Source organism: Olea europaea, chromosome 5 (genome assembly GCF_002742605.1).
Source record: "Olea europaea var. sylvestris chromosome 5, O_europaea_v1, whole genome shotgun sequence".
Classification (NCBI taxonomy): domain Eukaryota; kingdom Viridiplantae; phylum Streptophyta; class Magnoliopsida; order Lamiales; family Oleaceae; genus Olea; species Olea europaea.
Genome location: NC_036241.1, coordinates 2,222,762 through 2,235,946, shown reverse-complemented (window position 1 = coordinate 2,235,946; position 13,185 = coordinate 2,222,762). Strand labels below are relative to the sequence as shown.

Genomic DNA, 13,185 nt, shown 5'->3' with positions numbered 1-13,185 from the left:
CCTATCACGTTCCACGATGTAAGGAATTCAATCGAAAGCGGTTGAACGATGAAGAGTAATGACAGCAATTAAAAAAGGCAGTTTTCATGACAAGTCGGCCATTACGAAGAAAGTGGGCAGTTATAGGACGATCAAGCAGTTTTTAGGGCGGTTGATCACAAAGAGATCGTCCATGAAGTATAAAAGGAAGAAAGGACATAGAAGCAAAGGACCGAATCCAAAACTCTCGAACAGAGAACATGTAATTTTCATTTCCTTAGTTTTTAGATTTAAACACTTTTCTTTCAGTAACTCGTGTGCTTGCGCCTCTTGGAGGCACGTTGTTTTTCATTTCCAATTGTAAAATTCATCGCCAATAAAAGAACACCCCTTTTTGGGATTTTGTCTCAAGAGATTTTGTCCCTTACACAATCGTCTGATCCTTTTTAATTGTTAACGACTAACCCGCACGAAACAAGTTTGATTTTTGTAAAATGCCTCCTGCAACAGACCTTGTACAGAGCATCTCACATGGGGGTGGACCCCACTTGTGGACATCATGTGTGTGTGCCTGTACAAGGTCTGTTCCTATGCAAGCAGCACAATTGTTGATTTTTTTAAGGTTAAGAATAGTTTGGGGACTAGTAGTGCTATTTTCTCACACTAAACTCACAAAATTATTCCCGGTTCAATAACCGGTCCAGTTGAGCCCCGGTTATAAGCTTACCACGACAGAATTGGCTGAACCTCTGAGATAAACTGATAAAACTTATCTTCTCAACTCAACAGTTCAAAAATAAATTCTTCCAAATGATCCAAGATTTTCTTTGCTTCCAAAATTCAATCTTTATACACACAAACACACACAGCTAACAAATTACAGGTAGAGAAAGAGAATGCTAATCCAGTGTACCTTTTCACCTCCTTCGCAACATTCTTACAGCACCACTATTTTTATCCCAAATCTAAAACCGAGAAACAGGTTTCATCCAATTTCTGGTGAATTTTCAGTTTTTCATAGTAATGGGACAGCTCTATGTTACTTTTCAAGAAAACCCACAAAGCGCAAATTCAGGCCGCTTAAACTCTCTCTGCAGGTATGGGTATACCTTGCAAAGTTGCAATCTTTCCATCTTTTGAAATTTTGAGCTTTGTTGTTTTTGGTATGGGATTTTGATTTAAAACCTGCGTATGCGATTTGTTACTAATTTTCTTATACATCGCGCAATATCTAACTATGTTTGGTTTTTTGCGATTTTAAGATTTGGAGTGATGAACTGTATATATGAACTAGAAAAGAGGTCAATTTGAGTTATCTGTAGTTTGGTGATAAGGAAGAGTGCACAATTGAGTTAAAACAAAAAAAGAAAGAAAAAAAGAAAAAGAAGAAGCTTAACTATCATATTAGTTACAAATGGGGATAAATGTGAATGGTCAAGTTGCAATTTCGTTGGTGAAACATACCAATTGTTTCTTTTGAGCGCGACCATTTTTTGCTTGTTGATAATTTGGTTGGTACAAAAGAATTGAATTACTAATTCATGTAGTCTGTTATTTTGTTTTGCAATCATCCAAAAAATGGTCGGTTATATCATGGATGATGTGAAGTGTGAAATCGTTCACTTATTTTCTTGTTTCACATTGCAGTGACAGTGTTTTCATATGGCATGTTGCCAATGGTAATGCTGTGAAAAGCACGAAAATTTGGTGTTGCTGATTAATACTTTAATCAAATATTAAGGATACCGTTTGAATGGCAAAGCAATTTTCTTGGTATAACTGAGTTCTTTCTTAAAGTGCCTTTATGATTCAATTCAAGTACAAGGGACATCATAAGACATTGTTTTATATTCATACACCTAGGGTCCATAAATTTCAATGCTACTATTGTTCTATACCTTTTGTTAGAACGAACTAAAACTTTCTTGTGCTTTTCAATATGCTCTGACTAGCTTAATGTTTGGTTGTCAATGGACACAGACATTCGAAAAGGAAATGGAAATGTCATCTTCCTTGACCTCGGACAAAAAGGAAATGGAAATGTCATCTTCCTTGACCTCGGACAAACTTGAAGGTCAAACAATTTCTTCTTTTCAGTGGCTACTTTTCTCTGATTTATATTCTTGTTGAGGTTTGTTATGTACCCTCAAACAAATCTTAGCTTCTTTTAGTGTATGGTTATATCTACACCTATTGAAAGCATGAATGTCTGTGCTTTAAAGTAACTTTTTTAGAAAGCAAGTTAAGACTTACTCTTTAGAAAAGTAAGCTTTGTTTGTGAAAAGAGTTAACTTTTGAAAATCATGTTTGGCAAAATTCATATCATAAAAGTTTATGCACAACCAAGCATGCTTATAATCCTGAATTAGGTCTCACCATTTTGGTTGATTCTATCAGAAGGTCTAATGATGAAAAGCAATACTCGTGCATTCTTATGAAACCTCTAAATAATTAGCATTATGTTAATAAAATCTAAAAGTAATTTATTTATTTTTGTGAAAATGGAAAATGGTGATTCATAAAAAGGGGTGGAAAAATAGAGTAGTTCTTCTCTCCATAGCAATAATCGGATAGATATAGAATACAAGTTTTAGGTATGTTTTAAGTTATATTGGTGGAGTTGAAACCATGAATTTTTCAGATGGAATTTTGTTCTATGTGGCTTGTTGGACGTAATTACTTGACTTCTTTAAATTGTCAATGTTTAGATTTAGGCTTCGGTCATATTTACAGGTATCATTTGTATATAGTATTGGTTAAGCATACTGTTAATAGATTTTGAAGCTGATATCCCCATTCTGTCCCAGAATTCTCAAGGAAGCTTTCAGTTGATGAAGATAGAACAAGGGTTAAAAGGCCTTTTACTTTTGTATCTTCTTTCTCATGTTGTTCATGGTTGATACCGGCACAAATGGTACAAGCAAGTGAAGATGTAAGAACAAACGTTGTCTACGAGGTAGGGGAGTTATTTGAATTGGGAATCCAGCTTTCATACCTGCTTTTACTACTTGCGTTGCTTGGGGTCGGAACATTCTTTGTAATCCGTCAAGTCCTTATGCGCAGAGAGCTCGATCTTTCTGCGAAAGAATTACAAGTAAGTACTTGCATATTTTTACTTGATCTTTGTAAATGACATGGTTTGCTTCCTCCCCAACCTAAAACTCCAAACAAGAGAAGGAGCGAGCATAAGGATGGGTAGTTGGTAGGAAAACAGTTAGCTTTTGATTATTAGCCAAAAGCATAGGTTTATTAATTAGAAACAAAATTTTACAGATATAGTGGGGACGCTCACACATATTGCCTGTGTTCTACCTACAAGGTTAGGATCTAAATAAAAGAATTTCACCACTATAAAAGTAGGAAATGCGGATGACATTAGTATCTCATAAATAAAAAGTCTTTATTTTACCAAAAGCATGTGCCTATTTCGAAAAAAATTGTAAGAATGTTTTATAACTATCGAAAACACTTGCCTATTTCACCTTATGTCTACTACTTGTAAATGTTAAGGATGTGAAACTATTTCCACATTTTCCATGATATTGTTATATTTTTTCAGTCTTTTTCTGACTAGTTTGATTGCATAATTAGTGTAAAATATTTCATTTAGAGTTATTTGTGAAGTCTCTTTGTAATTCTTTGACGGGATGGTTATATAAGTTCTTTAATCATTTCTGTCTTAATTACATTTACTTTATAGTTTGTCTCAGTACAGACATTATTTTTAGATTGTCTCTCCAGGATCACAATCCTTATGAACAGGAATATGCTTTCCAAAAGACGCATCTCCCTGAAACCCTTTTCCCCTCTAAATGTAGCGTCTGAGCCCTACAATTAATCGCAATCTAACCAATTAACAAAGTTAAGATGACCCATATATAGGCCTAAGCCTCTAAAAGAAAAAAGATAATGAATTTGTTTGAAGTTTTATTGCTCCTTTCTATCAAGAGACCCATGTATTTCAAAGTTCTATTTACCTTTAAGTTTCTCAGGAAACTTGCCAGAACACTTTATTTTGTGTTAGTATTGATCTTATCATGGTAATTCTAAAGTAGATTTTCGGTCGATATCCGTTTGCATAATGAATACTTTTATCAGTTCCATTGTAGGAATTTCCTCTTTAATTTTTTCGAGTTGCGTAAGATTTTTTCCTTGTTTGTGTATTATGGACAAGTTTTACATCTTTTCTTGTTTTATATAGAATACCAGGGTAAAAACCTGGAATGCATAGTCAGGTTTAGATATTATCCCATGACATATTTGGTGCGTTGAATTAAATAATAAGAAATATGGCATTTTTTATTTTTATTTTTTTGAAAAATGTTAATACTATATGGTAAAAGATGGAAGCTCTATGTGAATATATAATTAAAAATAAAGTCATGTTAGTTAAAAGGCTCATGAATGTGAAATACAAAATAAGAGTTACGAAACCTTTGTTACATGAATAATATTATTTAACACCAATGATAGTATATCACTAGTTCAGGTTATCACAATTGATGATATCAATTTAATGAACAACGTGACATTGTATTGAAGTGAATTTTTCATTTATTATTATGCAATTACCACATTAACTGATATTTAACACCGTGGTGCAGAATAACATTACTCTCGTTACTTAATCCAAGCTGTATTTTAACTCGTGTTGTCATTGTAAATTGATATCTCAAAAGATTGTTGGAAGATTTATGCCGATTTGAAGAGTCGACAGAAATTAATGGGAACAACAAGCCATATACAATAAGTTTAGGATGAATTCTCAAAACACTCATCTGCTAACTTTATTAAATTGTAAATTGTGATTAAATGTTTGAAATTTGTCCTCAAAATTAAAATTTACATAAATCATGCAAATTAAAAGATAAATTAATGAATTTTTAATTAATATAACTTAATGGTTTTTAATTAAAATTTCAATCTTTCAATTCTTTTTCACTTTAAAATAAAATACACCCAAAGTAACGTTTTTTTTTTTTTAATAAATTCACTAGCCTTCGCTTCTACCTCCACATAAATACGGGACCACTGGCAACCACAAAAAATATAATAAAAAACCCCCCTTCAGAATCAGAAGTAATAGGCAAGGTTGAAGAATTAGTCCTCAAGGTATTTCTCAATTGAAATTTGATCTCCGAACTTTAAAAAATAACAAATTGATCCTAAATGTTAATAATAGTTCCATAATTGGTTGCAACTATAGAAGACACCGAAATCTCTAGGAGGAGCGTGTTTGGGTAGTGAATTTTTGTAATCATTTTTTATTAAACATACTTTTTATTTATCCATTTCTTTGACCCATAATCATTGTCCACTTATTATCAACAAATTCCATAAGATTCACAACATATAGTAATTGAATTTAAATTTAATAACTTTTTAGACATGAACTAAATCGTTATGTCATCCTTATAAAAATATACCTCACTCCAAATTTTTAGTCCGTCACAAATTTTAAAGCATAATGAGGATCACATGACTATTTAGCAAATATTTGAAAAGGTTCCGTGGTAGAAGATTGATTTTACGTGTATAAGGAAAATAATAACAAGCAGTTTTGTTGACACATAAAAATTCAGCCCAAATCGAACAGCCCAAGGAGTGAAGCCCAATTGGAGGATCCCCAAATCAGATAGCCCAAAGAACGAAGCCCAATCAAACAAATCAAGATGAAGGCCCAAATAAGGAAGCCCAAGAACGTCGTAATGCCATCGCCCAAGTTTGCAAGTCGTCCAAAATCTGAGCGAATGGAGTGTCATACAGTCGCCCAGAGCTGTTACTCTATTCTCGCCCAAACCTTCAAGTCGTCCAAGATCTTAACAAGCATAAAGCGTCGTGGTTATCAAGAAGTACAATTATCAAAGCAGTTATTAAAGCAGCCCTATCACGTTCCACGATGTAAGGAATTCAATCGAAAGCGGTTGAACGATGAAGAGTAATGACAGCAATTAAAAAAGGCAGTTTTCATGACAAGTCGGCCATTACGAAGAAAGTGGGCAGTTATAGGACGATCAAGCAGTTTTTAGGGCGGTTGATCACAAAGAGATCGTCCATGAAGTATAAAAGGAAGAAAGGACATAGAAGCAAAGGACCGAATCCAAAACTCTCGAACAGAGAACATGTAATTTTCATTTCCTTAGTTTTTAGATTTAAACACTTTTCTTTCAGTAACTCGTGTGCTTGCGCCTCTTGGAGGCACGTTGTTTTTCATTTCCAATTGTAAAATTCATCGCCAATAAAAGAACACCCCTTTTTGGGATTTTGTCTCAAGAGATTTTGTCCCTTACACAATCGTCTGATCCTTTTTAATTGTTAACGACTAACCCGCACGAAACAAGTTTGATTTTTGTAAAATGCCTCCTGCAACAGACCTTGTACAGAGCATCTCACATGGGGGTGGACCCCACTTGTGGACATCATGTGTGTGTGCCTGTACAAGGTCTGTTCCTATGCAAGCAGCACAATTGTTGATTTTTTTAAGGTTAAGAATAGTTTGGGGACTAGTAGTGCTATTTTCTCACACTAAACTCACAAAATTATTCCCGGTTCAATAACCGGTCCAGTTGAGCCCCGGTTATAAGCTTACCACGACAGAATTGGCTGAACCTCTGAGATAAACTGATAAAACTTATCTTCTCAACTCAACAGTTCAAAAATAAATTCTTCCAAATGATCCAAGATTTTCTTTGCTTCCAAAATTCAATCTTTATACACACAAACACACACAGCTAACAAATTACAGGTAGAGAAAGAGAATGCTAATCCAGTGTACCTTTTCACCTCCTTCGCAACATTCTTACAGCACCACTATTTTTATCCCAAATCTAAAACCGAGAAACAGGTTTCATCCAATTTCTGGTGAATTTTCAGTTTTTCATAGTAATGGGACAGCTCTATGTTACTTTTCAAGAAAACCCACAAAGCGCAAATTCAGGCCGCTTAAACTCTCTCTGCAGGTATGGGTATACCTTGCAAAGTTGCAATCTTTCCATCTTTTGAAATTTTGAGCTTTGTTGTTTTTGGTATGGGATTTTGATTTAAAACCTGCGTATGCGATTTGTTACTAATTTTCTTATACATCGCGCAATATCTAACTATGTTTGGTTTTTTGCGATTTTAAGATTTGGAGTGATGAACTGTATATATGAACTAGAAAAGAGGTCAATTTGAGTTATCTGTAGTTTGGTGATAAGGAAGAGTGCACAATTGAGTTAAAACAAAAAAAGAAAGAAAAAAAGAAAAAGAAGAAGCTTAACTATCATATTAGTTACAAATGGGGATAAATGTGAATGGTCAAGTTGCAATTTCGTTGGTGAAACATACCAATTGTTTCTTTTGAGCGCGACCATTTTTTGCTTGTTGATAATTTGGTTGGTACAAAAGAATTGAATTACTAATTCATGTAGTCTGTTATTTTGTTTTGCAATCATCCAAAAAATGGTCGGTTATATCATGGATGATGTGAAGTGTGAAATCGTTCACTTATTTTCTTGTTTCACATTGCAGTGACAGTGTTTTCATATGGCATGTTGCCAATGGTAATGCTATGAAAAGCACGAAAATTTGGTGTTGCTGATTAATACTTTAATCAAATATTAAGGATACCGTTTGAATGGCAAAGCAATTTTCTTGGTATAACTGAGTTCTTTCTTAAAGTGCCTTTATGATTCAATTCAAGTACAAGGGACATCATAAGACATTGTTTTATATTCATACACCTAGGGTCCATAAATTTCAATGCTACTATTGTTCTATACCTTTTGTTAGAACGAACTAAAACTTTCTTGTGCTTTTCAATATGCTCTGACTAGCTTAATGTTTGGTTGTCAATGGACACAGACATTCGAAAAGGAAATGGAAATGTCATCTTCCTTGACCTCGGACAAACTTGAAGGTCAAACAATTTCTTCTTTTCAGTGGCTACTTTTCTCTGATTTATATTCTTGTTGAGGTTTGTTATGTACCCTCAAACAAATCTTAGCTTCTTTTAGTGTGTGGTTATATCTACACCTATTGAAAGCATGAATGTCTGTGCTTTAAAGTAACTTTTTTAGAAAGCAAGTTAAGACTTACTCTTTAGAAAAGTAAGCTTTGTTTGTGAAAAGAGTTAACTTTTGAAAATCATGTTTGGCAAAATTCATATCATAAAAGTTTATGCACAACCAAGCATGCTTATAATCCTGAATTAGGTCTCACCATTTTGGTTGATTCTATCAGAAGGTCTAATGATGAAAAGCAATACTCGTGCATTCTTATGAAACCTCTAAATAATTAGCATTATGTTAATAAAATCTAAAAGTAATTTATTTATTTTTGTGAAAATGGAAAATGGTGATTCATAAAAAGGGGTGGAAAAATAGAGTAGTTCTTCTCTCCAAAGCAATAATCGGATAGATATAGAATACAAGTTTTAGGTATGTTTTAAGTTATATTGGTGGAGTTGAAACCATGAATTTTTCAGATGGAATTTTGTTCTATGTGGCTTGTTGGACGTAATTACTTGACTTCTTTAAATTGTCAATGTTTAGATTTAGGCTTCGGTCATATTTACAGGTATCATTTGTATATAGTATTGGTTAAGCATACTGTTAATAGATTTTGAAGCTGATATCCCCATTCTGTCCCAGAATTCTCAAGGAAGCTTTCAGTTGATGAAGATAGAACAAGGGTTAAAAGGCCTTTTACTTTTGTATCTTCTTTCTCATGTTGTTCATGGTTGATACCGGCACAAATGGTACAAGCAAGTGAAGATGTAAGAACAAACGTTGTCTACGAGGTAGGGGAGTTATTTGAATTGGGAATCCAGCTTTCATACCTGCTTTTACTACTTGCGTTGCTTGGGGTCGGAACATTCTTTGTAATCCGTCAAGTCCTTATGCGCAGAGAGCTCGATCTTTCTGCGAAAGAATTACAAGTAAGTACTTGCATATTTTTACTTGATCTTTGTAAATGACATGGTTTGCTTCCTCCCCAACCTAAAACTCCAAACAAGAGAAGGAGCGAGCATAAGGATGGGTAGTTGGTAGGAAAACAGTTAGCTTTTGATTATTAGCCAAAAGCATAGGTTTATTAATTAGAAACAAAATTTTACAGATATAGTGGGGACGCTCACACATATTGCCTGTGTTCTACCTACAAGGTTAGGATCTAAATAAAAGAATTTCACCACTATAAAAGTAGGAAATGCGGATGACATTAGTATCTCATAAATAAAAAGTCTTTATTTTACCAAAAGCATGTGCCTATTTCGAAAAAAATTGTAAGAATGTTTTATAACTATCGAAAACACTTGCCTATTTCACCTTATGTCTACTACTTGTAAATGTTAAGGATGTGAAACTATTTCCACATTTTCCATGATATTGTTATATTTTTTCAGTCTTTTTCTGACTAGTTTGATTGCATAATTAGTGTAAAATATTTCATTTAGAGTTATTTGTGAAGTCTCTTTGTAATTCTTTGACGGGATGGTTATATAAGTTCTTTAATCATTTCTGTCTTAATTACATTTACTTTATAGTTTGTCTCAGTACAGACATTATTTTTAGATTGTCTCTCCAGGATCACAATCCTTATGAACAGGAATATGCTTTCCAAAAGACGCATCTCCCTGAAACCCTTTTCCCCTCTAAATGTAGCGTCTGAGCCCTACAATTAATCGCAATCTAACCAATTAACAAAGTTAAGATGACCCATATATAGGCCTAAGCCTCTAAAAGAAAAAAGATAATGAATTTGTTTGAAGTTTTATTGCTCCTTTCTATCAAGAGACCCATGTATTTCAAAGTTCTATTTACCTTTAAGTTTCTCAGGAAACTTGCCAGAACACTTTATTTTGTGTTAGTATTGATCTTATCATGGTAATTCTAAAGTAGATTTTCGGTCGATATCCGTTTGCATAATGAATACTTTTATCAGTTCCATTGTAGGAATTTCCTCTTTAATTTTTTCGAGTTGCGTAAGATTTTTTCCTTGTTTGTGTATTATGGACAAGTTTTACATCTTTTCTTGTTTTATATAGAATACCAGGGTAAAAACCTATGTCCTATTAATTTCCAAAGATGCCCGATTTCTTGTTTCTTAACTTTGGTGTCAGAATTTGCTCTCTCTCTCTCTCTCTCTCGGTTCCATCTATTTCTCATGATACTAATATTTTACTACATCTCAGGAGCAAGTGAGAAGTGGTGATGCTAGTGCGACGGAGTTGTTTGAACTTGGAGCAGTAATGTTGAGAAGAAAGTTCTATCCAGCTGCTACCAAATATCTGCTTCAGGCAATTGATAAATGGGATGGAGATGATCAAGATCTTGCTCAAGTATGACAATTCTTTATCTTTTCTCTCTCTCTCTCTCTCTCTCGGTTCCATCTATTTCTCATGATACTAATATTTTACTACATCTCAGGAGCAAGTGAGAAGTGGTGATGCTAGTGCGACGGAGTTGTTTGAACTTGGAGCAGTAATGTTGAGAAGAAAGTTCTATCCAGCTGCTACCAAATATCTGCTTCAGGCAATTGATAAATGGGATGGAGATGATCAAGATCTTGCTCAAGTATGACAATTCTTTATCTTTAATTACCATCACATCAACAGTAAAAGAAATAACATGCTCATTTCACTATAGATGCTAGCAAACTACCTATGACTCCAATATTGGCTAAAAATCAACGTTCTCACTCTTGAAACAACCAAATATCTCCGCAATCAGCCAGGTATTAACATGAATAAGTGCTGAAAATAAATGAAAGATTCTAAGAAGATGGTCTTTTGCACCTCGAGAGAAATTGAAGCCATATTATCTTAGAACTCTGAATTTCAAAACCATAGCATACAAATCCTTAATCTTTGGCTCATGATTTTCGCTATATATTCTGTTGATGATCATCAAGATATGCTTAATTTCATCCTCAAAATGGTAACGTATTCCCAGCCTCTGCAAGTTCTCAATTCCAACTGATCCAGTGACTTTGGTGCTTCTTAAATCATTTTCACTTTAATCTTCAGCTCAGTAGCTCGTATTACGTCGCTCTCCCCTATATTATGCATATCATTTTTCAAATTTCAGTCAGCACTTACAAAATGAAAAGAAAAGGTTTCTGTATAAAACATAAAATGGTTGTTTTGTGGGTATCATGCCGTCTTTCTGATGGATCATATTAGTAGGAACTCGTAGTGCATAAATGGTTGTTTTGGGGGGCATCACTCTGTCTTTTTGGACGTCCACTTAAAACAATTTTTTTTCCCAATGAAGTTTTAGTCCACACAGAAATCAAAGTAAAATAAGGTGCATATAGAAAAATGAGAAATATGTCAGGAGGAGAAGAATTATGGTGGTCGAAATTTGTGTTATAACCATTGTTTAAATGTGTGGAGCCTAAACATACTGCGCTCATGTTAAATACATAACCATTTCTCCATTCACCAGGTTTATAATGCTCTTGGTGTCAGTTACATTCGTGATGGAAAAGTTGACAAGGGTATAGCTCAGTTCGAGAATGCTGTCAAACTTCAACCTGGCTATGTCACTGCCTGGAACAACCTCGGTGATGCTTACGAGAAGACCAAAGACTTAAAGTCGGCCCTTAAGGCATTTGAAGAAGTTCTGCTTTTCGATCCCAACAACAAGGTGGCACGTCCTCGGAGAGATTCATTGAAGGAGAAGGTAAAGATGTATAAAGGAGTCCCTGTAAAATCAAAGAAGAAATGATTTTGTAAAAGGGTTATCTGAAGATTTTAGGCATTGATCTTGAAATCTTTCTTTATCTTAAATTTGTGTTTTTGGTAGTTGCTTTAGTTGGAAATTTAATCGGCAATTTGATCAATGTTAATATTCAGGGATTTTGGTTTTTCATCGTTCAATGAAAATTTCACGAGTTCGTCGATATATTTTTGTTGTGACGTTGTTTGTAGCAAACATTTGTGTAAGTTCATATCAGAAATTTGTACTCTAAATTTTTAGATACGTAGGGAAGGCTCGCACCATTTTGTCCATCTATCTTACTTTTAAGCCCATGTTTGGGCCCATTTTTAAAACTCATTTTTAACTATACATTTTGTGAAATTTACAAATTTTATCAATTTTTCAACCACATATTTCATTAATTTTTATAAAAATTTATTAAAAATCAGGTTTTTAGCAAATTATACATGGCAAAGTTGTTACACATCACGAACAGACTACAAATGTTTGATACGTGTACAATTTTATAAAAAGGGATTGTGAGATTTGGACTCGAGCATTTTTTGTTTTAATACATATTTAACTTTTTTGTAGAGAATTTTATGGCGTGTTTGGTTTGATTTGCATTTCTATTTTTTGTTTTCAGTTTTGAATTTATTTTCTGGAATTTCTTTTTCCTGTTTTAGGGATTATTTTAAGGTTGTAGAAAAAAGGTTTGATTCGTCATTCTGAAAAATTATTTCTTAAAACAAAAAACTAGAAAATGCATTTGATTTAAAAACTTTAAAAATAGTTTTATGACATTTTGGAAGAGAGTGGGAAGAGAGAGAGGGAGAGGTCTATTTGCATTTGAGTAAGTTTTATCTGATTTTATTAATTATTTTAATTTAGAAAATTCTTGAGTTCATTTCCCTTGTTTTGAGTTTTTTCTTTCTTTTTTCTTTCTTTTTTGGGCGTTTTTAATGAAAACACTCTAAACATCAAAAAGTCATTATAAGTTTTGTGTTGTAAAATTTTTCTATTTTCAAAAACTCATTTTTTAAAGTAACATATGAAACACATTTTTGAGTATTTTAAAAAACTGAAAATGACCTCAAAACAACAAATCAAACGCATTCTAAAGTTTTTATAGGAATATGTATTTATTTATTTCAATTTAGTCATTGTCGCTCGCATCGAAGTATTATAGAAAGACCTTGAGGTGGCTTTGTCCGCAGCTCAAACTAAGCGCATTGAGATGCTCGAAGTAAATATTTCTGAACTTGAGAATCATCTAGCGATATGCCCTAATTCTTCGGATTGGCCAACAGAGCTTGACGCCTTTCAAAGTGACGCTTTTGAATTTTTCAGAAAAATTTTAGGATAATCATTCTAGTCTAGCTCTAGACGAATACGATATAGAACTAGATTGACCAGACAGCTCAACCCTCATACTGTACGTGATATTCAAATGTAACTTGGTTTCTTCTAAATTTTTTGGAGTTCTTTTGTGTTCGCTCATCGTATAGACCTCCTTGTTCATGAC

General features: G+C 33.6%; 2 protein-coding genes across 4 annotated transcripts; both read left to right on the top strand.

The window, feature by feature from the left end:
- The first annotated feature begins 708 nt into the window (after positions 1-708).
- Positions 709-3,263, top strand: LOC111394386 (tetratricopeptide repeat domain-containing protein PYG7, chloroplastic-like). 2 transcript variants are annotated; one of them, XM_023020181.1, is made up of 4 exons: positions 717-1,076; positions 1,960-1,971; positions 2,011-2,053; positions 2,787-3,263. In XM_023020181.1, exons 1-4 carry the CDS (start codon positions 876-878, stop codon positions 3,110-3,112), a joined length of 582 nt encoding a protein of 193 aa, XP_022875949.1. In that variant the 5' UTR covers positions 717-875; the 3' UTR covers positions 3,113-3,263. The 2 variants fall into 2 exon arrangements, with proteins under 2 accessions (XP_022875947.1, XP_022875949.1); XM_023020179.1 differs by having other exon boundaries at positions 709-1,076; positions 1,960-2,053.
- Positions 3,264-6,571: 3,308 nt separating this feature from the next.
- LOC111394385 (tetratricopeptide repeat domain-containing protein PYG7, chloroplastic-like) lies at positions 6,572-11,864 on the top strand. Of its 2 annotated transcripts, XM_023020177.1 has the most exons (5): positions 6,572-6,938; positions 7,822-7,876; positions 8,610-8,896; positions 10,151-10,297; positions 11,406-11,864. In XM_023020177.1, the coding sequence occupies exons 1-5, from the start codon at positions 6,738-6,740 to the stop codon at positions 11,685-11,687; spliced, it is 972 nt and encodes a 323-aa protein (XP_022875945.1). In that variant the 5' UTR covers positions 6,572-6,737; the 3' UTR covers positions 11,688-11,864. The 2 variants fall into 2 exon arrangements, with proteins under 2 accessions (XP_022875945.1, XP_022875946.1); XM_023020178.1 differs by lacking the exon at positions 7,822-7,876 and having other exon boundaries at positions 6,851-6,938.
- Positions 11,865-13,185: the final 1,321 nt, after the last annotated feature.